Source organism: Acipenser ruthenus, chromosome 5 (assembly GCF_902713425.1).
Source record: "Acipenser ruthenus chromosome 5, fAciRut3.2 maternal haplotype, whole genome shotgun sequence".
Lineage (NCBI taxonomy): Eukaryota > Metazoa > Chordata > Actinopteri > Acipenseriformes > Acipenseridae > Acipenser > Acipenser ruthenus.
The window spans coordinates 55,193,958-55,218,112 of NC_081193.1; the positions used below are offsets into that span (position 1 = coordinate 55,193,958).

Here is a 24,155-nt window from a genome sequence, read left to right on the forward strand (position 1 = left end):
AAAAAAATTGTGAATTTTTATAGGGAGAGTACAGCCAAAAAATGCCTTGTCCTGGGGGAGCATCCCACTGAAGAATGCTTGGTCCTGAAAAGGTTACAGGATCAGCTGTGATATAAATGTTCAGGTAATTCGGGCTATAAGAGCTATATCCTATTTGGTATTGGTTACATTTCGTACTTGAAAGGGAACTTTAGTAAGCAACCAAATATACAGAATGTACCCAAGAGTGATGTTTTTGGTTTACAGAAATGTACATGTTGTAGGCAAATAGTTTTTATCAGGGTTGGGGACAATTGCATTTGTCAATTCCTATTCCAATTCCTATTTAAAATCAATTCCCAATTCCAATTCCCATTCCCTTTTAATCAATTCAAATGCCAATTCCAAGTCATTTTACAACATAGAATTTGGAATTGGAATTGATTAAAAAGGATTAGGAATTGGAATTGGAAATTGAATTTAAAAAGCAATTGGAAATTAAATTGGAACTGGTTTCAATGGAGTGATGCATTCCAAAGAGATCCCTCAATACAGAAGTGAGAACGGACAGGATTTTGAGACCGAAATGTGGCCACTATAGGAGTTCAAAATCATCAGAACATTTCTACATTTTAGAATGTCCTATTGTTCACGTTTAAAGCTGACCAAAAACCACATCAAAACATCCACATTTCCATGTCTGTAATACCCCTTTCACACACAAATGCCACTACTGAGCCGTCTCAGAGACATTAAAAAAATTATTCAAAATACCCATTCACACAGCATGAAATTGCACAATCTGGTTTCGATTTGGTTCAGAGACAGCATAAAATATCCATCAGTGCCAGTACTGAGCAGTCATAACTCATCTACTCGTCCTGCCTGGTGAAATTAGTGAATTATGTTATTGTCATGCTCCCCTGTCCTTAAAGTCTTCAAATCACATCAGATTTACCTGTGACCTGTTTATCTGGCAACGAAGGGATTGGAATGGCTGATCCAAACTTGTCCAGGAGCCGTTCATACAACCAATCAAAGTGCTTGTATCGGTGATTGACAGGTCGATTGGTGGTCTGTAAAAACAAAAAAAGACTGCAGTACATACAGATGTATTTGTCACATAAAAATGGCTAAAAATGGTCTGTGTTAAATTGGTTTCAATTGGCTTCTGTCCAACAGGCTGTATTTTAGGAGGTATATCGTACACTGTTGTAGACAGTGGTTGGAAATGTAAAAAAAAAAAAAAAAACATATAATGTCTGATAGGCTTTGGAAATGGAAATATAGCATTATTAAGTGTTCAAGTAAGAAACCATGGGTTCCCAATATATTTTCATTTTGACACTCAAAACCAGAAATAAAACATTGCAAGTTCATTTCAGAGCTGCAAGATCATTTCACTTCAGTTGCAATGCTGGCAACCAGTTACTCTGTAGAAATATGATGATCATACAAATCTACTTTGTAGACTAATTTATATGGTGTAGGATGGGTGTGCCTTCAAAATCTGAATATTCAAACCTGAAAAAGGTCCCCAAGCCAAGCTTTTAACCAAGGTATAGTAACTTTTACAACAACAATGGAGACTTTTTCTAGTAAATGCACATAGCAGACAATATTGGTTTGTAGCCATCAGAAAACCCAGCATGAGCCGCGCTTTGATTCATAAACTAAATATTTTTGTGTATAAGACTACATGGATATAGCATAGCATATATATATATATATATATATATATATATATATATATATATATATATATATATATATATATATGTTGAGCTGAATAGCTAACCAACATTAAATTGCATACTTACATTTGGAGTCACCTGATATTCAATGTAGCTCTTTAAGCCATACATTTTAGAGCCCTTTTTGGGATCTGCTACAACACAGTCCAACTGAGTTTCAGGATATGACCACACTGGACCAACTTCGCCAACCTGAAATCATAAAATCACATTTAATACATAGAACTACAACAAGTATCCAGACAGATTAATAAATATCCTGCCAAAGTGTCAATCGATAATATCTTGGGTACTTGTAGAACGGATTGTTCATTAAAATGCATGTACAGTGAGTGAGAATGTCAGAAACAGAGAATACAAGTAAAATCAGGGAAATCCAAATAAATCCAAATGTTGTCATGTCAAATAAGCTGTGTGAGAGTTGTGTGTAACTATTCAACAACAATCATGGCAAAAGAAGATGGATCAGAGTATAACAGTGTCTCTCACGGGTGTTCCTGGAATGGCAACATTTTAAGAAAATGTTAGGTTATCATAGAAATGTAACCATTACCGAATGAGTGTTTATGACCCCGAAACCTGAACAGATATATCAAAGCTGCTTATCGGAGCCTGTGGCGCGGTCATGTCTGCCCCCAAGTGCATATATGGACTGCACACACAGATCATAATTTTTCCTTCAAGACTGCTGCAATCATGGACGCAGCAACCTTGAAGGTTAATAGTTATATTTCTAATTCAGGGAACCAGCTTTATGATAATAACCTAATGTTCCCTATAAAGTAAGAAATGTAACCATTACACCAAAGCTGAACACCAAAGCTGTCGCAAGGCAATATTGCAGACTGACTGAAATGCCACAAGCCAAAGGCCACCTTGCACGTTACCATTAGGATCCCCAGTAACAAGTAGCTAGGGCTAATTGAGGGAGAAACTCACCTCTGTTTATTTGTAAGGGTTGACCCGGAAGGAACTCTAGTTCCAAAGCTAGGGTTTTGTGGATCCACGACCTAAGTCGGTAGAACCTAGTAAAGACATGGGGAGTAGCCCACACCACTGAATTACAAATGTCATTGACAGATGCACCCTGGAATAAAGCTGTGGCGGAGTGCCCCTGTTGCAAGGCTGGGAACCGCGTGGTACAGGTTCGGGGGCTGATCAGTGACCGTTCTCTGTACCGATCGAGATGCTCTCGGTACCAAGTGTAAAAACACTGTTACCGATGGTAAATAGCCAGGCTATCTTGGCAGAAAAATAATGCTTGGTGCTGAGTCATGGGGCACGTGGTGGTGTGCAGAAAAGTAAATGTTATGCAGAGGCCACTTGGCAAAAATGCACGCTTGCAGCAGCGGTTTGATGTAGAAAGCTCACAAAGCTGTCATGTCCCTGGTGGAATGGGTAGTGAGCTAGAGGGGACAAGTTGGCTAGCTCATAGGCGATCCTGACTGTATCTGCTATCCACTTGGACAGCCACTACTTAGAGAGGGCTTGACCATATGACTTCATCCCATAGCAGACAAAAAATTGTTTGGACTGTCTCCAACTTTTTGTCCTGTCAATGTAGTACTCCAGGGCCCACACTGGGCAGAGTGTATGGAGCTATCACTCTAACAGACTGGAAAGGAGGTGGATAGAAATTCCACAGACTGGTTGACATGGAATGCTGAGATTGTCATCGGCAAAAAGGCAGGATTGGTACAGAGTATAACCTTTGTCCCTCTGTAAAAATTAATTAGGCTTTCGCTATGCCTTCATCTCACTCACCTACTTTGTGGAGTTGAGAGCAAGCCAAAAAGCTGCTTTGGGTGAAAAAAAGTTCAGCTCAGCTGAATGCATGGGCTCAAATGGAGGCTTCATGAACCACGTTTAGCCTCCACTGAGGAACAATGTCCTTCATAGTTGACCGAAGCTGCAGAGCCTTTCAAAAATTGTCCCGCCAGGAAGTGAGGTCCTGGGGAGAACAAGTCAATTTAGGTATGGCAAGCCGAAATGGCTGCCAGATAGACCTTTAACGTGGGGGGGGATTTCCCCTCGTCAAATAGGTCCTGAAAAAATTGCAATATTACTGCCATTGGACAAATCGTGGGGCAGACAGTACGTCTGAAAAACACCCCACTTGTACCCATACTGGGAACGCGTGGACAGTGCTCTGGCATTCTGCAGGGTTTTAATGACTGTATTAGAAAGCCCAGACAGCTCAAATGCAGCTGTTCAGGGGCCAGACCTAGAGCTGCAAACTCAATGGGTCGGCATACCATAAGGTCCCCCATGCCTGACTGAGCAGGTCGCGGCGCTTGGCCAGTCTCCATGGCTGGACCGCTCAAGAGCTGTATCAGGGTTGAAAACTCCTGGGCCAATAAGGGGCTACTAGGAGCACTACCCATAGTGAGAGGAGGTTCTCGTGTGCCCAGAACAAAGGCTTGCATGTCACACGATGGAGACTGGGCGACCTGAGGCTACCGTGGTGGTTGATGTAAGCCACCACTATTGTGTTGTCTATACAGAGAAGCACATGTCTCCCTCAAACCTCCTGCAAAAAATTCTGCAAGGCCAGGTAAACTGCCTGCAGCTCTAAAACATTCCGACAGAGTGGACAGCATGGCCCTGGAATCCAAGCACACTCCAAGATTAGAGGCTGTCAGAAAAGGCACGAACTGGCTCTTCACATGATTCACCATAAGGCCCAACCTTTGAAGGTGGCCAGTGACCAGTTCAGTGTGGGCCTCTGCTGGTGCTGGAGACTGGACACAAATGAGCCAGTCGTCAAAATAATTTACTCTGATGCCTTTGAGTCTCAATGGGTCCAGAACAGCTTCCATGCACTTTGAGAAGGCACAGGGTGCTAGTAGAGGCCAAATGGCAAGACATTGTTCCCTGAAAGGTGAAACGCAGGTACTTCCTGTGCGCAGGCAAATGGCACTAGTAGGCTATCAGGATGCTATTAAAATTGCCCAGCATTGCGGCGAACGTACTGGCTGAACAGCCGCCTTGAGGATCACCTCAGAGACACGACACTGCTTGTTGGAGCAGGTAGTGTCCTTGGACAGGAGTGCTAAATTAAGCACCTGGACCAAAGCGGCAACAGAAGCTCCCACCGGCAGAAATTGTGCCAGGCCCAGCTTCTCCGCATCATGTACAATATATAGGGCGTCCATTGCCGGGTGATCCCAGGAAGACTGGATTTCAAAAAGAAAATCTGGTAGCACTGGGAGGGGGGGGGGGGGGGGGGACACACGGGAGAGATGGTAGGCACATAATCGAATATGGACTGCCTTGTTTTGCCTTCTGTAGGCTAGGGCACTTGCAAAATTGCAGTGGCCCTTTTTTCAATGACAAAAGCTCTGTCGAGAGGGACAGGTTAACTATAGGGGGTGCGCGGTCAGACTCCACGTCCTCAGGCAGGAAGAGCATCTGCCGTGCTTGTCCTCAACAGCTAGACTGGCCTTACATGTGTCACAGGGATAAAACATAGGCATGATGTAAGAAGCAAGCAATGCAGTGTACAGTATACAACAGGTGCTGTCTCAATCTGCTTACAGATAGCAACCGGACAGGTCAAGACCCGAACAAGACCGATTTGGTACCAGACCGGAAACATGAGCACCGGTCGGTAGTGGGCAGTTTAGGCCCGGGTCAGTACCGGGTCAGTTCGGTACCAGGTTGGTAACAGAGCAGGTCGGTGACCTCGGTAACGTATGATATGGATCCACCGCTTTGCAGTTACTGCGGGTAGCAGTGTACAGGGATGCCCACCTGTACAAGCCACTGGCAAAACCACTCAGTCAGTACCCACACGAGACTGAGGAAAGCCTGCTTGTTAGAATTAACTAACAGCCTTTGTAATGGTGATGCTAAAGCTGTCACCAAAACGGCATCAAGATACTGTGGGAGAGATTGCAAGAAACTACAACCAAAGCAAGTATCTTGGTCCTGCGCAGTGCTGCTGTTAGCCCAGCGGCTGCTCTCACTACACGTGTGCCATAGCACCACGCTGCAGACAGGTCTGCATCTAGTCTCTCTAAAAAAAGAAAAAACACAATGGCAAAAACACTTTTCTCCACACAATACAATATTTTAACAATTACATATAATATAAAACATCTCATAATTTTAGCCAAAGCCAAAACGAGAAATAAATAACTCCAGCCACAGCTATTGCAGCCTGGGGGCAGATCACAAAGTCAGCTGACTTATGTTGCTTGATCCCTGGGAAGGAGCGACTCAATCCACTGGTTTCACGCGGGGCACAAGGCCGCATTGGGACGTAACAAACACGCTATAGTCAGGAACAAACAGGCTATAGTGCACAAATACGAGTAATTAGTAAAACTAATACAGCGATTATTTTATAAAACACAATAAATGCAAAATATATAGCAGAAAAAGTAATAAGTACTTATCTGAACCAGCTCTCCTGTCAGGTCAGTTCTTGAAAGGAAACATAGCATTGAGGTCTATGACCATTGTGCTTTTGTGCCCTCAAGGGCAGGCCATGACTGCATCACAGGCTCTATGAGTAAGCTTTGATATATCTTATTTCAGGTTTTGGGTCTTTAGGAGGTAAATACAAATACAGTAATGGTTACATTTCGTACTTGAAAGGGAACCGCCGGCTTCCAGCTGTGCAGAAGGCCACGGTGGAAATAACCAGAACCAAGGGCCAAAGGTGCAGAAAACATGCAAAAGTATGATCTTTACTATAAGCATGAATATTTTTTCTGAATAAAGAGGGAGAGAAGTAGAAAAAATTGGACTTGTATCACAAAGCCGTGACAGTCAGCGCAGCTCCTTTTACAGGAAAGGCTGAAGAGAATATTGATGCTGATCCCTTCTGCTCGCGGCACTTTATCCTCTCGGGGACGGGGACTGTGCCTAAAGCAGTGGGGGCTCTTCGAGCAGCTTTGACATGCATGTTCAGGTAAATCAGGCTACACAGAGGTATACCCCAATTAGTAACGGAATAACATTTCGTACTTGAAAGGGAACTTACAAATATACAAAGGTGTATTAAGGCCTGCTAACTTACATAGATAGTTATCTTTTCTTTAGTTTTTGCTGGCTGCTTTGATAAAAGATACAGTTCCGGTCCAGGTTTGGAAAATCCAGGAAACCTATTAATTAGATGGAAAAAAAGAATGTCTTAAATCCAACCAGAACTGACACCCTTCATGCAATTTCATGTTATTATTGAGGTTCAGATAATCAGGGTTGTATTGTGAACAGCAAAAAACTTTCAAATTAAGAAACAACACAGTAGGTTAATTCAGAATACTGTGTAAACATCCATGTATATGTATATATTACTGTGTTGTGGTAGACAGTTTAGTATTTAAAACGTTATTTCCAGTGGTAATTAAGTTATCAGCCTCCCAAGCAATTGTGTGTGTCTGCAGTTATTGCACATTATATGCCAATTGACAGCAATTAAAAATATGATCATCAATTGGCCATTATTGAACTTGCAGCAGACTGAAGGAGGGGGCTGAAATGTTGGTCAATGGGACAAAGCCACTGACAATACACAATAGAAAAACTGGGGCCATGCAAAGTTGTTTCTTACTTGTTGAGCGCCATTTTCATTGTGGACCCGCTCCGATTTATACCCCCTCCCTCTCCAGACTCTGACTCAGGGTATCCCCCTGAAGACTTGAGATCATCCCACTCATCATCCCACTCATCATCATCAGCAGTGCCTGTCAAACACACAGAACCACATGTGAAATGCACTTAGACTCACAAAAGTCTAAAAGTAAGAACAAAGTACACCACTGCAATCACTATAATGCACCTAACCAAAAACAAGCTTTCATTGATATGTATAGAGAGCGCACTACTCTAAAACAATGCAACACAATACATCTAATATTAGCAATCATCCTATAGTCCATGCCATGTAAAAGAAGTTATGAAAAAATATAAAAGGTAAACCAAACCCACTCCTGAGCAGTTAAAAAAAAGTGCAGGACGGAATATTTGAATATTCTGAGATATAAATGACATGTTTAGCAGTGGTATCAAATTTTAAAAAATCTGTATTGTATTAAATAACATTTATTCTACACATTTCTCTCTTTCATAAAATATATTTCATAAAATAAAAAATATGAATATATGAATATTAATATGAATTTAGAAAGAATATTCAAATAGGAAAAATCCACATTGGTCCAAACACTTGTCAAATATTTGTTATAATCATTCAGGCAATGTCAATAAAGCACACATCAGTTTTTGTCCAACAGCAATATGGAAAGCATAACATTGTCAGTATTCAAACTTTATACCTGAAAAATCTGTTAGATACGGATATGGATATATATCTTTAAAAGAAAAAAAATCAGTTAAATCACTTTATAGATTTGGGGAAATAAAAGAAAACCTTGCTCTGTATTTTTTTTTTTTTTTTTTTTTTTACTTCTGTGAAAGCAACTTTAGTGAAATTAAGAAATGCATGCTCTCCCACTACAAAAAATACACTAACTTTAGATGTTTCCATCTCTATCATCCAAGACCCATTATGTTTTTTGTTTCTCATACCAGGAATTTCCAGCGTGAAAAACTGCATCATAAAGTGATTGACTCAGAGATTGTTCTTTGAAAATAACCAATCACAATACTATGAGATAAATTTAAATTCACAATAAGGGGCCCTGATTAAAAACATATATATTGGGGCTCCAGAGTGGCGCATCCAGTAAAGGCGCTCTGCGTGGAGTGCAGGATGCGCCTTATAGCTTCGAGATCGCAGGTTCAAATCCAGGCTGTGTCATTGCCGATTGTGACCGGGAGTTCCTAGGGGGCGGTGCACAATTGGCCGAGCACCACCCAGGTAGGGTGGGATTTGGTCGGCAGGGGAATCCACGGTTCGCATGAGCGACCCCTGTGGCTGATAGGGCGCCTGTGGGTCTGCAGTGGAGCCATTTGGATCTGTGTTGTCCTCCGGCACTATAGGTCTGGTGGCTTCGCTGTGGATCCGCACTGCGAAAAATGACGGATTGGCAGGAACATTTTTCAGAGGACGCGTATTTCAACCTCCGTTTCCTGAGCTGCCGGGGGGGGTTGCATAAGTGAACCGGGATAAAGAATAATTGGGCATTCCGAATTGGGGAGAAAACAGGGGTAAAATCATTGGGGTAAAAAACACAACACACACATATATTTACCCACCAGACTCCCTCGAAGTATTAAATAATGTTTTTTGGAGGCTTGCCATAATTCTTGAGCTGTAACAACAACCCCTGGCTTCCAGGATTTGGTCTTTCCCTTCCTTTTCACACTGGCTCCCTTGGGTTATGAGTGGGTGTAGGGTCTCCTTCACCTGGCCATAGTTAATCTCTTGACCAGAATGTGAGATACTGGTCCATTCAAACACAACTTTTCCTACACTATCAAAGATGCTGCACTGTTCTTTGAACAGGATGTAGGTACATTACAAATGTATATGGGAGATCCTGTCTTATCCTACTATACTACAAGCCTACATGAGGCCAACATATTGTTCAATGGAAGGTAAAATACATCACTATTATGGTTTGAGTTTTACTGCAATACTCTCAATAACTAACAATTTGACAAGTGATCCTCTAGATACATACAGTATGTAAAACATGCATGCAGGACACCCCCACTAAATTGCTGAAATTGGGATATACATCGCATACGGGGATTAGACACTGCATGAACATTTTACTTATATGGTTTTTCCTTAGCAATAACACTTTCTTAAAATGTAGTCTTTCTCTGATTTCAATTGTACTCACCTGGGCCCTGATAAGCCTGTGGATGTCCAAATCCTGCTGGATCCAAGTTGCTTTTGTTCTGGGGTTGTTGTGCTTCTGTATTTTCTGGTTTCACTCCCCAGTTCTCAGTTAAATTTCCAGTAGAACCAGCATTCCAGCTGGACCAGGGGTCATTGTTATTGATTCCCTGTAATATTGTGAAACTGTTAGAATTGTGTTTTTTACTGCTATTGGGCCCTATTTTGAAGCATGTGCAAAGAAAAATGCACATCTAAGTAGTTTCCTGTTAGTTATACACAGTTATAAGGTTTTTATTCATTTTAGGGAATTTGCTTCTGCTGTTACATTTGCTTCACAGATCCAGTTCCATGGTCTCTGACCCTGCAGACTGTATGGAATCTAATTAAAAAGAGAGGAACTTCTGGGTGGAATACCAATTATAAGAAGTTGTAGATGAGTCTGTTGTGTCATAATGAACACAATGGTAATGCTCTTAGGTGTATTTCTAAAGATTGTTATTTCCCTGAATCATCGACAACATTGATGAAAACTTTAACACTGGGCATCATAAAGACATCTACAGTATCTGGTGTCTGTCTACTGAATATCTCTATAAACAGATTTGTGACTGCTCCACACCAAAATGTAATCCAGTTTTTGCATTTGTAATAGCTTCTTTTTGCTCATCGGCTTCTCCCGCGGTGGACGAGATGCTGCAGTGCTCTCCCCGTGCGTGGGAATCCACAAAGGAGCTGGTTCTGCTGCCCAAACCACCACCTACAGTGTGTAAACAAGCGGCAAACTGGCGCCCTAGGCCCCAGCAGTCTTAAGAACTGACACAGCCAGCTGCGCCCGCTGCCAGAAGTGATGTTCGGGATCGGTCGCGGAGGCTTTAATAGGTTCCACCGCACTGAGACAGAAGCCATAAGCCAGGCCAATGGCCGAGCAGCAGCCCTAGGAGTTTGCTGCCACAGGGAGCCATCTGGAATTGGCGTCAATGTACCACAGACATCTGGGTGCTTACTACCTCTCAGATCGGTTATACTCTGCAGTTCAAGCATGGTCCCCCTCACTTTGACTACAACATCAGTCATGGACCCGCAAGACGCTGCTGTGGTGTCTCAGGAGGTAGCAGCTCTGCTGCAAAAATGGGCTTTTCGCATGATAGACCCCCTCCAGTTGGAGGAAGGGTTCTACTCCAGGTATTTCCTAGTGCCAAAGCGGGATGGTGGCCTCAGACTGATCCTCGACCTCAGACAGGTCAACCTGTATCTGTGCCGAAGGAGGTTCAAAATGCTGACAATGGAACAGCTGTTGCAGTCAATCAGGCGTCTGGTTCTCAACCCTGATGCAGCTCCTGAGTGGCCAGCCGCGGAGACTGCCGAAGCTCCTCAACTTGCGCAGTCAGGCACGGGCGACCTTATGGCATCCCGACCCATCGAGCCTGCAGATCTGGGTCTGGCCCCGGAAGGGCTACATTTGAGCCGTCTGGGGCTTTCTAATAGGGACATTGACACCCTGCAGAATGCCAGAGCACTATCCACGCATTCCCAGTACAGGTACTTGGTCTTACTGATTAATTCTTACAGAGGCCAGGACTAAGGTTACGCTCCGTACCTATCCTGCCTTTTTGCCGAAGAAGATCTCAGCATTCCATGTTAACTTGCCCCCTCCAGAAAAGCACACTGCCCATTCCAACAGGGGCATGGCTACTTCATGGGCTTTATTCCAGAGTGCATCTGTCAAGGACATCTGCAATGCGACGGTGTGGGCTACTCCCCATATCTTCACTAGGTTCTACAGGCTGAATGTCGTGGATCCTCAAAACCCTGGTTTTGGAACTAGAGTGTTAAAGGTGGCTTCTCAGTCGACCCTTACAACACAGGCATAGAGGTGAGTTTCTCCCTCGATTTTTTCGGCTTAGCCTTGTAGCATTCCAGTCGTTCTGCAATATTACTCTTGCGACGGCTTTGGTACACTTACCCATACGGTAATGGTTCATTTTGTACTTAAAAGAGAATGTTAGGTTATTATCATAACCCTGGTTTCCTGAAATAGAAATGTTTGCTTATATTCCCCAAAGGTAGTTTTAGCTGTCATACCCCCTGTGGAAACTGCTTGCCGCTACCTGTAACATTACCGAGCTATAAATGGCATCTCCATGCTCCTACAGCTCTGGATGATAATTTGTTTTCCAAATGGTGTTTCAACAAAAAAACATTTTTTAGAACACACCTGCCGATATTGATTTTAAAATAGTCCAACATTGTTGCCCTGAGGCTAGTCTCTCATGGATGCAGCTGGTTCTCTGTGCTTTAACTCAAACCTGATCCAATATTATCTTATTGGTATTAGAAGATACATAGCTTTAAATGGCTTCTTAAAATGAACTACACCCATTGTTCAAAACTGCCAAACTCAAAGGCATGTGACAGGAAGGGCCAGAAGCTGTTTTACCCCTGGTTTTGCACACCCTCAGTTATATACAGAACCTTGAGAACTGAAAACTTAATGGCAAATTATAAAAGGCCTATCCCTCACTAGTGTTGTTCTGAGAAGAAGACAGCTTGTTGCTACACGCAATATGGTCTAACAAGTTTCGTTGTTGATCTGAGAACAACAACACAACTTTGTACAACAGTTACTTCCACTTGCAGACTGGACTCGTCTGTTTTTTGTGTTTTTTCTTGGGCTTATCTCGATGTAATATAAGCTGAAATGTCATAATATTCCAGACAGTGGGAGTCACCGTCGCAATAAAAAAATAGAAAAAAAAAGAAAATACACCACAGTCACACTCTGATGAGCCATACAACTGTAAACGTTACTGAATATTGTCCTGTCAGCTGCCCACAACTGCTGCTTCATTTTAAAGGCTTGTAAGGTTGCTCCATGTCAGAGAATCACATTTGGTGTTTTATTTATTTGAAATAAACTATTTATAAACTAGTTGAATAAAAATGCTCATGCACAGCACGGTGGGAAATGGCCCCATGCAATCAGCCAGAAACCCTGCCTCAATGAAGGAGAGATTGGCGAACTTTCCATGCTGTTTTTCTAGTTACCTGATCTGTGGCTGGTGCTGCAGGGGCTGGGCTTTCGGAAGTATCCGACTGAGCTACAGAGCCCAATACCTCCACCTTAAGAAAGAAAAGGATGAACAGAAAATCCAAACTGTTAACCAATGGGATTTTTATGGTGCTGCAAAAGGAGTGTAGATTTACCTCCACCATCACACACAGAAAAAGAAAAAAAAGGGAATACGATTTCTACTTGTTTAATCCTTGTGACCATGATCAATTTACACCCACAGTAAATCTCACTAGTAATTTTGCAGTCCCCCCCCCCCCCCCAGCCCCAACCCCAACCCCAAATGTTTATACTAAGTATATGCCATGATTTTACATGTCTTTTTTTATCTTGCTCTAGCTTACTTTAGCTTACAACCATGTTCTTATCTTGAAACACCACAGTCAATTTGTATAACAGGAATGAAAAATCTAATTTAACCAAAAAGGCTGATACTGGGCTTGGATATGAAAGCTAACAATTACACAAAACGCTTGAACGGAACATATTTTTTTAACAAGATTGGAATTTACATGTTTTGAGTGCTTGCAAATATGCAATTAGTACCTGTATTTGAAAAAGCATTGGTCAGTGTTTATAAAGAAAACAACAACCTTGTGATCAGGTCCTGCACTGTGCGACTGGTTTACTGCTTGTTCAGTACAGACATTACCTTTACCCATGTGGCAGGGATAGGGTCAATGTCTTGCCAACAACCACAGGTGTGGCCACTCTCCAGTTAGTGCAGATTGGTGCTAACTGGGGAGTGGCCACCCGCATAAAAGCAGGCAGAAAGCCTGTGGTTGGGATGAGGAGTTTAGCGAGTGAATCTGTGTTGTTACTGTGTTTCTGCATATTGTATTTTGTATTTTGTAAGTAGTGAAGGCAAATGCCCAGCCTACGTTTCTGTGTTTGGTTTACCTTTTGTTTTGGCCCTTGCGCCCTTTTGTTTGTGTTTTGTTTGTTTAATGTGCACTTTAGCGCTTAAACTGCAGCTTCCTTGCATCTCAGTCTTTCTTGACGCTATCCTGCTACATATGGTGTCGGAAGTGGGAAGCGCCTTAGAGACTCAGAGCAGGACTGCAGGAAAAAAAAAATTGCCATAGACTTTAACAATGCTACGGCAAGCTGAAGGGGCTCCAGGGTGCATAGCCTGCAGGGACTTCATGGAAATGCCCCTACAAAGACCACTGCTTTATGGATGCATTCCAGCTGATCAGTGGCTCCGCTAAAGGCCCAAGACCAGCTGCCTGCTCAAAAGACAGAAACGGTCCCCTCTGCCTCCCAAGCCACCTGCAGCAGTGATTTGGACACCCTACTGCGGTGCCTCGCCTGTGCAGAAGTCGGGCACTATATGGTATGCTGCCCCCTTCAGGGTGAAAAGAGTCGCCACCTGCTCGGAAGAGCAAAAAGGGGAGGCGTGGCCAGGAAGGCAGTGCTAGAGAGGGAGCTGTTGCCGTCCTGAGTGACAGACAGGGAGCTGCTGCCAGCGCGAGAGGGAGAAGCCCCGCTGTCTCCAGCGCGAGAGGGAGAAGCCCCGCTGTCTCCAGCGCGAGAGGGAGAAGCCCCGCTGTCTCCAGCGCGAGAGGGAGAAGCCCCGCTGTCTCCAGCGCGAGAGGGAGAAGCCCCGCTGTCTCCAGCACGAGAGGGAGAAACCCCGCCGTCTCCAGCGCGAGAGGGAGAAGCCCCGCCGTCTCCAGCGCGAGAGGGTGAAGCCCCGCCGTCTCCAGCGCGAGAGGGTGAAGGCCCGCCATCTACAGCGCCAGAGGGAGAAGCCCCGCCGTCTCCAGCGCCAGAGGGAGAAGCCCCGCCGTCTCCAGCGCCAGAGGGAGAAGCCCCGCTGTCTCCAGTGTGAGAGGGAGAAGCCCCGCTGTCTCCAGCGCGAGAGGGAGAAGTCCCGCTTGGCTACTGATAACATTGCCACCCGTGGGCACCTGGATGCCTCCACTCATGGCCCAGGACAATGGACAAGACTTTTTGAATTTTAAAGAGGGAGGTGGCCGTGGAGGCCATGTTTGCTACGCACATGAGGAGAGGTGTGTGGCAGGGAAGGGGTTAATGTCCTAGACTCACCGCGCACCAGCAACCCCTGTAGACTGGTCAGGCGGCTGCAGGCCTGCCTGCAAGCTGCGTGGTCCTCCGATGCTGTAGCTCTGCGTGGCGGGGCTGCAGAGTGTAAAGAAGTGGACACGTGTGTTCATCTTCGTCTCTCCCGTGTCAGCACGGGGGTTGTAGCGGTGAGCCAGGCTTATGAATTGAGCATTTCAAATTAGGGAAATTAAAAAAAAATAAACCTCCACATCTATTCATTTTATAGGTATCAAAAATGCAGTTTAGAAAGAAACACGTTCTAGCAAACATGTATTTTTATTTCAAAACATGATATCTGGTACTACACTAGTTTTTGACTATCTTGTATTTACTGGGTCATTTCACCTGTCCCCACCCCATCACTGGCTTCATGTCAGTCAATAGGGGAAGCAACCAGCTGCTTTCAGCCAATAACATGCTTTGACCCAGAAGACACTGTTGTGGTGAAATGACCTACAAGTGCAAACAGATACTAAGAAAAAGACATAGATGCTGGGAGTTTCCTACTAATACCAAATACCATGTTGTAAAATTTAAATAGATGTGTGCTGTTGTAACACGTGTTTCTTTTTAAACTGCACATGTGAGACAAATATAGCTAATAAAAGTTATTGGAATTATTTTTGTTAGCTACAATTACTTTAAAGAATAAATAAGTTGCATAGTTGCACGCATCTCTAAAGGTCTTCTGGATCACATAAAGTTACAACATCAGTTCCTGTACTTGCAACCTCTCAAACTGCATTGAGTCTGGTTGAGTTGGTGTTGGAAAGAAGCGAGTTCAGCTAATTTTCGATTGATCTGCTTATGTAAAATATTTTTAATACTATTTTTAGACTATTTAAATATTTTATAATTTTATATTTGATCAAATTTTATTTTTATCTACCGTCCCCCATTTGTATTTTTTTTTTTTAATAATAATTCACATATAATTGACAATTTTATTCAAAATGTATTAGATTTTTCTACATTTAAAAAAATATATACATTTACTTAGATTAGTAATTATTGATTATATTTTTTTTCTCCTCTTCCCCCACCCTTCTAAACCTTTCAGGATATCTTTTTTTTCTCCCTTCAAAAAACAAACAAAAAAAAAAAAACTACTACAAATACATGTGAAGCATGGATAGGTCAGACCAGATGCTGGAGCTGTACAATGCTGCAGGATGACCAAGGCACAGTATAAGAAGCTTGTCATGTACATGGTCCAGATCTCATTGTACACCTACGTAGTGTACCTAACTACAGCACCAGAGATTCAGCTCACATTTCTTGAATTTCACACCTCTGTGCTCTCCAGCCTTTTGTTCTATACACAAGGAGTACCAGAGACTGAAAGATTAGAAATTGTGACAAGGCTTAGTGAATGGCATTTTATTCAAACACTGCCACAGTCCAGGATAAAAGCCTATCCTCAAAAAAGGTGCCGTGTATGTTCCCGCAAGGGCATACGGAGGGATACATGGGCCTCTGTATGGAGGAGTGTTTTGAAAAGTACCACACAGTACATGAGTATTGGAAGGACTAAATAAACCTTCAAAGCAAACCAGTGTAACCAAAGGTTGACCAAATGGGCCACTCACACCCTTCGCTATTACTTGCTGGGATGTTCTTTCACTCTTATCACGGATAATGTTCCTCTAAGGTGGTTACACACGATGAAGGACAATAACGCCAGAATAACTCGGTGGTATCTGGCGCTGCAACCCTTCCACTACACTGTGAAACATCGTGTGGGTAAGGAGCATCAAAATGCAGATTTATTTTCAAGGGATTTTTTTTTTTAATATCAGGATGTCTAGTGTTATTATTTTTTTTTAACTATTTGCTTAATACACGATAGCTTTCGACAAGTTCGAAGTTGACTATAAAATCCGGTCCTGTGAAAGTCTTGCAATGTGATTTATAGCTGGAATTGAGTAGATTTGGTCGGGCGATAGAAAACCACTCTCCCTTCTCAACCCACTTGTAGTCAACAAGCGATAACTGCTTTTTGAAGGGCGAAAAGGGCTTGTTTTTGTTCTGCGAGATTTCGCTTTGAATTTTTCTTGCGTTTTGTTATTGCTAAGTGCTTGTAAGTGCTAACTTTGATTTGGTCTGGCCCTTAGTTGTAAATATCTTGAAACTGATTAATAAAAAATCCATCGAGAGGATTTGACTAGTAGTTTTGGATAGTAGTATGAGCGCCATTGTATATTCTAATAGGATCTGCAATGAAAATTGCTACTTGCGGCTGCTTTCTTGCTGTCGCAGGTTTCTGGTGAAAATCGGCGATGTCGCAGCGCTGCGAAAGTTTTATGAAACCCAGTTTTTTATTTGCGAGGTGCTTATGATTGCGAATTGTCGTAAATCGTTTTTGTGAAACGGGCCCCTGGGCATTAGTATTGAAAATTCTATATTACATTTTTATGCAGATGATACTGTATTGTATTCTAATGGCTCTTCGCTTGACCAGGTTAATAAAAACTTGCAGGAAGCTTTCAGTATCATTCATCAAGATTTGTTGGATTTAAAACTTGTCTTAACAAAAAATATATTGATATTGTCAAACTTTAAATTGAAGACTTTGGAAGGTCCCTGCATTGTACTAGTAAAATTGTTTGCCTGCAATTGACTATATGACATTATTTATAGGTACAGGTGATCTATTACCATGGTCTTAAGAAGACTGGATCCTTTGTACCATTCCGCATTGAGGTTTATAACCAACCTGGGTTATTCTGTTCATCATTGTGATTTATATATATTGGCTTGTCTAATTTTTTATCTTCTGAAGACTGATACAATGGTACACAATTGTTTATAAGCCTATCCTTGGTAAAACCCCAAATTATCTTAACAAATTGCTAATTACTTCTAGTAGTACTTATAATCTTAGATCTCAGACTGTTCAGAGTTTCAGTTCCTACGGTTTGTACGGAATTTGAAAAAAAAAAAAGGCATAGGAGATTTGAATCTCACTGGGATTTTCCTGGTTAAATAAATAAAAGAAATATCAAATTTACATGTAGCTCATTAAGCTCTAGTCATGTTTAAATGCTTTTGGATGACTGCAAGGATACATGTGAAGTATATCTGCCAATTGCACATTACTAAGGGCCTCAGTCACTAAACAGCGGTACCGTGTTTTGCACGCAGTAAGCCCCTTTACTGTGTGCTTTGTATACCTGCTTTACTCATTAACTAGTGGCAGGCAACCTAGCATGCGGGAAAAAGCGTGTGGAAAAAGTACTTTATTCGAGTCATTTAAATATAATTAATAATGTTAATGAATGGAAACGCATGCTAATTACGTCACAAAATACCACAAGGGAGGTATTTGTTATGCAAACCATATTCACTTAAGGGAGCTAACTTTACTAGGTGCCTCAGCGTGTGTTTGAAGTACAGCTTATTAAAACCAGGCGGTGTCACAGAACCAACAGAAGAGCTGCACGTGAGAGCGAGAAGTATTTTGGACCAGGCAGACGTTACTAGGGCTGTGTGAGGAGGAGGCAATAACTAGATACAAACTGAGCACAGATCATACTAGCCTTATATGTAGGGCCCTGGAAAATTCATTATATCACAAATTTTACAGAAATCGTGTATTTTACTGCCTACCATGAAAAATATGCATTTTATTTTCCTTACAGTATTTTACATTACTCTTCACCTCCCCTGTTCATTTCATTCTTTTATCAAGTAGAAGCAGCGCTACAGTAGCTATACACGGTGCGGCGTCAATGCCACGCACTTGGTTACTACGGCAACAGGGTCAAACAAATACCAGCTTCATGACTGGTGAATTCCTCATACTGTACAATGACGTAAAATGCGAGTCAGAGGAAGGAAGTTTAAAATGGTTGTTTAGATAGTGTTGATGTATTGTTGATGTATTAGTTTGCAGTGTATAATTAACATTAAAAATGCAGACAGCTGTCAAATAAAAAAAGCTAAATTCATTTCAACAGAAGAGCGCGTTCAGAGCTACAAAAAGGGGACGTTGCATGCAGATGGTGGGACTCTGTTTGCTCAACTTGTAATTTGCCTTTGGATCATCTAAGGAAAGGTACTATTGACAAGCATCTTGACAGCACAGTACACAAAAAAAAGAAAATCAAATTTGAAGTTCAGGCTAAACAATTACCGAACAAGTAGGTCACAATCACAGGATTGTTTAAAAAGAGCAGAGAAAGTGGAGCAACACATAATGTCAACACGTTTGAATTAGTGGAAGCGTTTGTGCAGTGAACATACCGATACAACGGCTGGTCAATGAAATATTATGACTTTTTTTTTAAATAAAAAAACCCCAAAATTGTGGAGCTGTGCCTAACAGTGACACACTCAGACGAGAGGATCTCCCTAAAGTGTATGTAGCACTTGAAGAATATTTAAAATGGCAAAATGAACAATTCTGAGTCTGTTTGCATTGTATAAGAACATAAGAAAGTTTACAAATGAGAGGAGGCCATTCGGCCCATCTTGCTCATTTGGTTGTTAGTAGCTTATTGATCCCAGAATCTCATCAAGCAGCTTCTTGAAGGATCCCAGGGTGTCAGCTTCAACAACATTACTGGGGAGTTGGTTCCATACCCTCACAATTCTCTGTGTAAAAAAGTGCCTCCTATTTTGTGTATCTGACGAGGCCAGTGATGATCAAGGCAACTGTGTTTTGTACATTATTTCCATCCCACGGAGCTTTACAACTTCTAATTCAGAGGAACTGTGGCAAAGTGGTTAACAGTGTGCAGGTATAGGTGATCAATAATCAGACAAACAACGATAATCCAGGTGCAATGAAGGTTTAATTGTATAATCCAATGCCTGATGGCTAACAGCAGTAAACAATAACATTGTTAATGAAGCAATACAGTGGTGTGTATTGCTTATTTATAAACCACGGGTTTGCCCCAAAATAATAACAGTCTCATTTCAGTTCACCCACACGTAACACAGTGCAGTGCGTGCTCTAGTGCTCGTGGTGAATACAGTTCTTTAGTGACAACAAAAGTGCAGTGTTGTTGATCCAGGTTTAGTGCTGGCCTTTGGCAACAGCTCCAGATCGTGTTAGCCATCCAAATAATTACAAACAGTATTATTAACGACAAACAAAAATAAACAAAACACTCATGTTTCACAGCACAGGTTCTCCTTTTGGTCATTTAACGTAACCATTCACAAAGGAACAGATCACATCACTACGTCCCCTTTTTATAATGTCACCCATGACCCCTTGGTCAACGAACACATCCGCCCCCTTTCTAGATGGCCGACTTCCACCTAACCCTGGGAATAAACTGTCGTGCCATTTAGTGTAGGGTATTCTGTTCCCTTTATGCAGCTGCCTCACAGGGAGGTAGGGAGATCTGACACCAAGAATCATTCGATCTCTGTCACAGGAACTTACTGCTTACTTAGTAGATACACTGCATCTTGACCAACCACACAACAGTAGTAGGTCAGGATATCACTATAACGCTTGTGAAAATGGTATTGATTTCGATTGTGTGTCTGCCTTTGTAATAATAGACAATGTAACAGAGAGAGAGATAAACACTAGCTGTTTACGTCTATCCTTAGTCGTATAAGAATTTTATATTTATATTATTTTTTTAGGTTGATAGGCTACAGTGGCATAGATGATGTTATATAATTTACTAATAATTTGATGGTATCTGTCGTTTTAAACTTCATAAAAAATAATTTCTACATACTACTAGAAATGTACAGTGTGTATAAAGAAAAAAAAAACAAAAGCTTCAGTTTTGTCATTTCAGGTTGCAGTTAATGTTTCTCCTGTGTTTAATATTTTGGGATTAAAGGCAACAAAATAGTCTATGGGAATTACACGGTCATTGTAATTAATGTGTCAACATGAGGTTTAAATGTTTACAAAACTTGAAAATGTTGCTGAATATGTCATTGTCACAAAGACGGCCGGAGTGGGTGGCGTCAGACCAGAAGCAGGAAGTAAACAGACCGAGATTTGGGGTTTGGTGAAGGCTGAGCGCGTGATCGCGCTCAGCATTTAATAAACAGAACAGAAAATAAAAGGTTTGAACAGACAAAAACACTGGACATGGCACTTGCGCCAAAATAAATAGACAAACAAAACGTACTAAACACTTAACAAACGGTGCACGGAGAGACAAACAAACACGGTGAGTACAAACACTTATAGATTATTATTTTCCTTTACTTTACGTTCTCCTTCTCTCTCACCCGTTCTCCTCTTCCGAACACCTAACAACCCCGAGTGACTAAAAATGTGCCTATTTATACTGTTGTGCTGGGATTCAATTACTAATTAATTATTCACTTGAATCCCAGCACGTGAATTAATTCTGTGCAACCCCGTGCTCACATATTACATTTAACCAGCACGTGAAGTGATTTGTGCCCTCCTCGTGCCTAAATATAAATCTACACTTTTTAAATACACGTGAAACACAGACCCGTTTATATCCCGTGTACCAATCTATACACCAACATTTAACACACGCACGCAACATACAACACATAACACACAAATGCACACAGGGGCAGGGCACATTGCCACAGTCATTCAAGGTTATTTTTAATAAATCTATTTTGTCTGCTTGTTACCTTTTTAGTTTTTTTGCAGCCAATACAGACCATTTTAAACAACTCTTGTTTCCAGCAAAAGTTTTTTACATTTTTAAAGACTGTTTCAATAGTGACTTGAGTTAGAAGTACACCCTCAGACAGTCTGGGATATATGAAGATTACGAGGCAGGTGTATGTGCAACACTTTTGGCTATGTTAACATATTTATATAGTCACCATGTATGTGTGATATTTAAGTAGGCTATGCTTAAAACAGCTTTAAAATATACAAAAGAAAATTATGGAAACCGTAAAAGGTCCAATAAATTAATGTACAGAGTGAGAGTTGAGGTGCAGTCATAATTACAAGCAATCAAACAATCAATCTCTTTAACATTAAAAAAGTAACGTTTTGCCATTTTTAAATGTAAATAGTGAACTTTTAATTGACTGAGCAAGTGCTTCACTAACTTTTGATTAATATTACAAAATAAACCAGAGAGAGATCAAGTTGAACAAACAAATATTTATTTGCAGAGTTAAACATAAATGTTCCATTAACAAATTACTTTCTCCGCTTTGACTGTCAAGCAATACACCCGCCCCGCGCCCCGCGGCCCGCCCCCCCCCCTGCTCATTGTGACAAACTCAGAACCGTACTTACCTTTTCTTTCGAGCGTCCTTATATACTATAATAAAGTGTGTGTAAACCCATTGCAGAATTCCGTGCGATGTGACAACTTGCAAATTAATCATTTAGCTTGCTTTATCTGTGCATATAGTGAATATGCTTTATTACGCAGTAATTATGGTCATTTACCGCTGTTTAGTGCAGGAGGCCCTAAATTGTGGAATTTCGCACTGGCAGTATGATTAGAATTTGAAGTTTCAGTTGGTTAACACATTTTTTAAAAAGTACATTGTACTGTAAATATTTTGTACAACAATTAAATGTTTTCCAATCACTTGGGTTACTGTCTTATTCCTAATAAGTTCCTCAAAATCTAAAACATGAATGGTTCCAACCATTAGCAGATACTGTAACTTAGATACAATAACAAATCGGCACTACAAAGGACATGATGTTTTCCTTATAAACATACAAACATACAAATGTTTATAAAAGACAGTTACTAAAAATGTTAGATTTCTACTACATGGCTGAATTAAATCAATATATTAATTTATTTATGTATTCATAATTCATACTATTTATTCAGGCTAGCCCTTTTTTAAATGCCTGAATCTAAGCTACACATGTCAAAACCCACACATCTTTGTAAAAGCGTGAAAAGGGTATACTGTACCTGGTTAGAGCCATTGTTTTGCGTTGCAGGTGCCAGTGCATCAAAGGCAGAGAGGTCTATAGCATGTCCACTAGAGGAAATAATCTGAGAAAAGAGATAAAAGGCAGTCAATATGTTTTGTTTATAATTCTATAATACCTGTAGGTCATATTGCCTTATTTTAACAATACAGACATATAAGTAATCTAAGTAATTACTTTAAGACTAGAAATTCAGACACACACTGGCTAGTTTTCCAAAAAAGGTTCCTTAATCAAGGTAATTTATTCAAGTCTAAACAACATGGTATAAGCAGTAAGCCTTGACATCTTTTTCCTTCAAAAGGAAGATCTCTTGGCAAACCAGATAACGATCCAGACTTAAATTCATACAGACTAAGTAATCTGAATGATTAGATCAAAGCCACATTGATCAAGTAACTCACTCAGGAACCAGATTTAGCATGCTAAGCAATAACACCTTTGCTTCAAGGAAGTGTGAATGTTGATGTAACCTAGCCAGTCAGAAACTTGCTTGAGCTCCTTTGTTCCAAAATCCTACAATCCTACGATGCTCTTGTTGCAACGTGTCTTCAAAAACTGCTGTAAGGCATGCTTTGTTGCAACGTGTCTTCAAAAACTGCTGTAAGGCATGCTCTGTTGCACCACTGCTGCAGCAAAAATAGCTACCGAACCCAGTATTGCTTCCTTGAGAAGCCTTTGCTTCTTTACTTAAGAAGATGCTAACTATACAACAGAAACTTTACACAAGTATCACATAATGATTATTAGGGTTACCTAAGAAGAGAGGTGAACCATGATTAGGACTTGAAGTTTTCAGGTTTTATTTTTGATCATGACGTCCCTTTAAAAACTTATTTTGAGCCGATTCTGTTTCCTAACAAACTCAGAAAAAGCTGTTAATTACAAAACAATGTCACTTGTTTTTACCTTTATATCTTTTTTTATATATAAATTTAGTCGTTGCCAATTATTTTTTATTTTCTCCCAATTTGGAATGGCCAATTAATTTATTATGCTCAGCTCACCGCTGTCACCCATGTGCTGACTCGGGAGGGCGAAGACGAACACACACTGTCCTCCAAAGCATGTGCTGTCAGCCGACCGCTTTTTGACACACTGCGGACTCATCATGCAGCCACCCAAGAGCTACAGCGTCGGAGGACAACGCAGCTCTCGGGCAGCTTACAGGCAAGCCCGCAGGCATCCGGCCAGACTACAGGGGTCGCTGGTGCGCGGTGAGCCGAGGACACCCTGGCTGACCTAAGCCCTCCACCCCCTGGGCGCCGCTCGGCCAATTGAGCGCCGCCCCCTAGAGGCTCCCGTCCTTCGCGACGTCCAGACTATAGAGCGCATCCTGCACTCCATACAGAGCGCCTTTACTGGATGCGCCATTCGGGAGCCCCTTACCTTCATATCTTGACTGACAAATTAAGTTAATTGCTCATTGCTGATCTAATTGCATTTAATTCTTGCAGTCGCCTAGTTTGTGCTTTTGTTATTCTCACTCGTTTAACAGAGTTGACCCGACAGATTTTCTTTTCAGCATAAAATACCCAGTACGGAGTGTACACTGATAGCAAGTCCATCATTTAAAATCTCCTTTGTAGCAAAGAAAAAAAAATCTTAAACTAAGTCTTTAAATGAGTTCTTTATTAG

At 41.5% G+C, this 24,155-nt stretch overlaps 1 protein-coding gene across 3 annotated transcripts in view; it reads right to left on the minus strand.

Annotated features, from left to right (window-relative positions):
* The window catches only part of LOC117402959 (sorting nexin-9-like), a 152,473-nt gene that overhangs the window by 42,256 nt on the left and 86,062 nt on the right, over positions 1-24,155 (minus strand). For 2 of the 3 annotated variants that reach the window (XM_034004692.3, XM_034004694.3), the window contains 7 exons: positions 22,498-22,581; positions 12,538-12,612; positions 9,494-9,659; positions 7,294-7,426; positions 6,760-6,844; positions 1,800-1,925; positions 938-1,055 (listed from right to left, as the gene is read on the minus strand). In XM_034004692.3, the coding sequence (XP_033860583.1) occupies positions 938-1,055; positions 1,800-1,925; positions 6,760-6,844; positions 7,294-7,426; positions 9,494-9,659; positions 12,538-12,612; positions 22,498-22,581 (787 nt within the window). The remainder of the gene's footprint in view (positions 1-937; positions 1,056-1,799; positions 1,926-6,759; positions 6,845-7,293; positions 7,427-9,493; positions 9,660-12,537; positions 12,613-22,497; positions 22,582-24,155) is intronic. The other variant, XM_034004695.3, reaches the window with a different exon arrangement.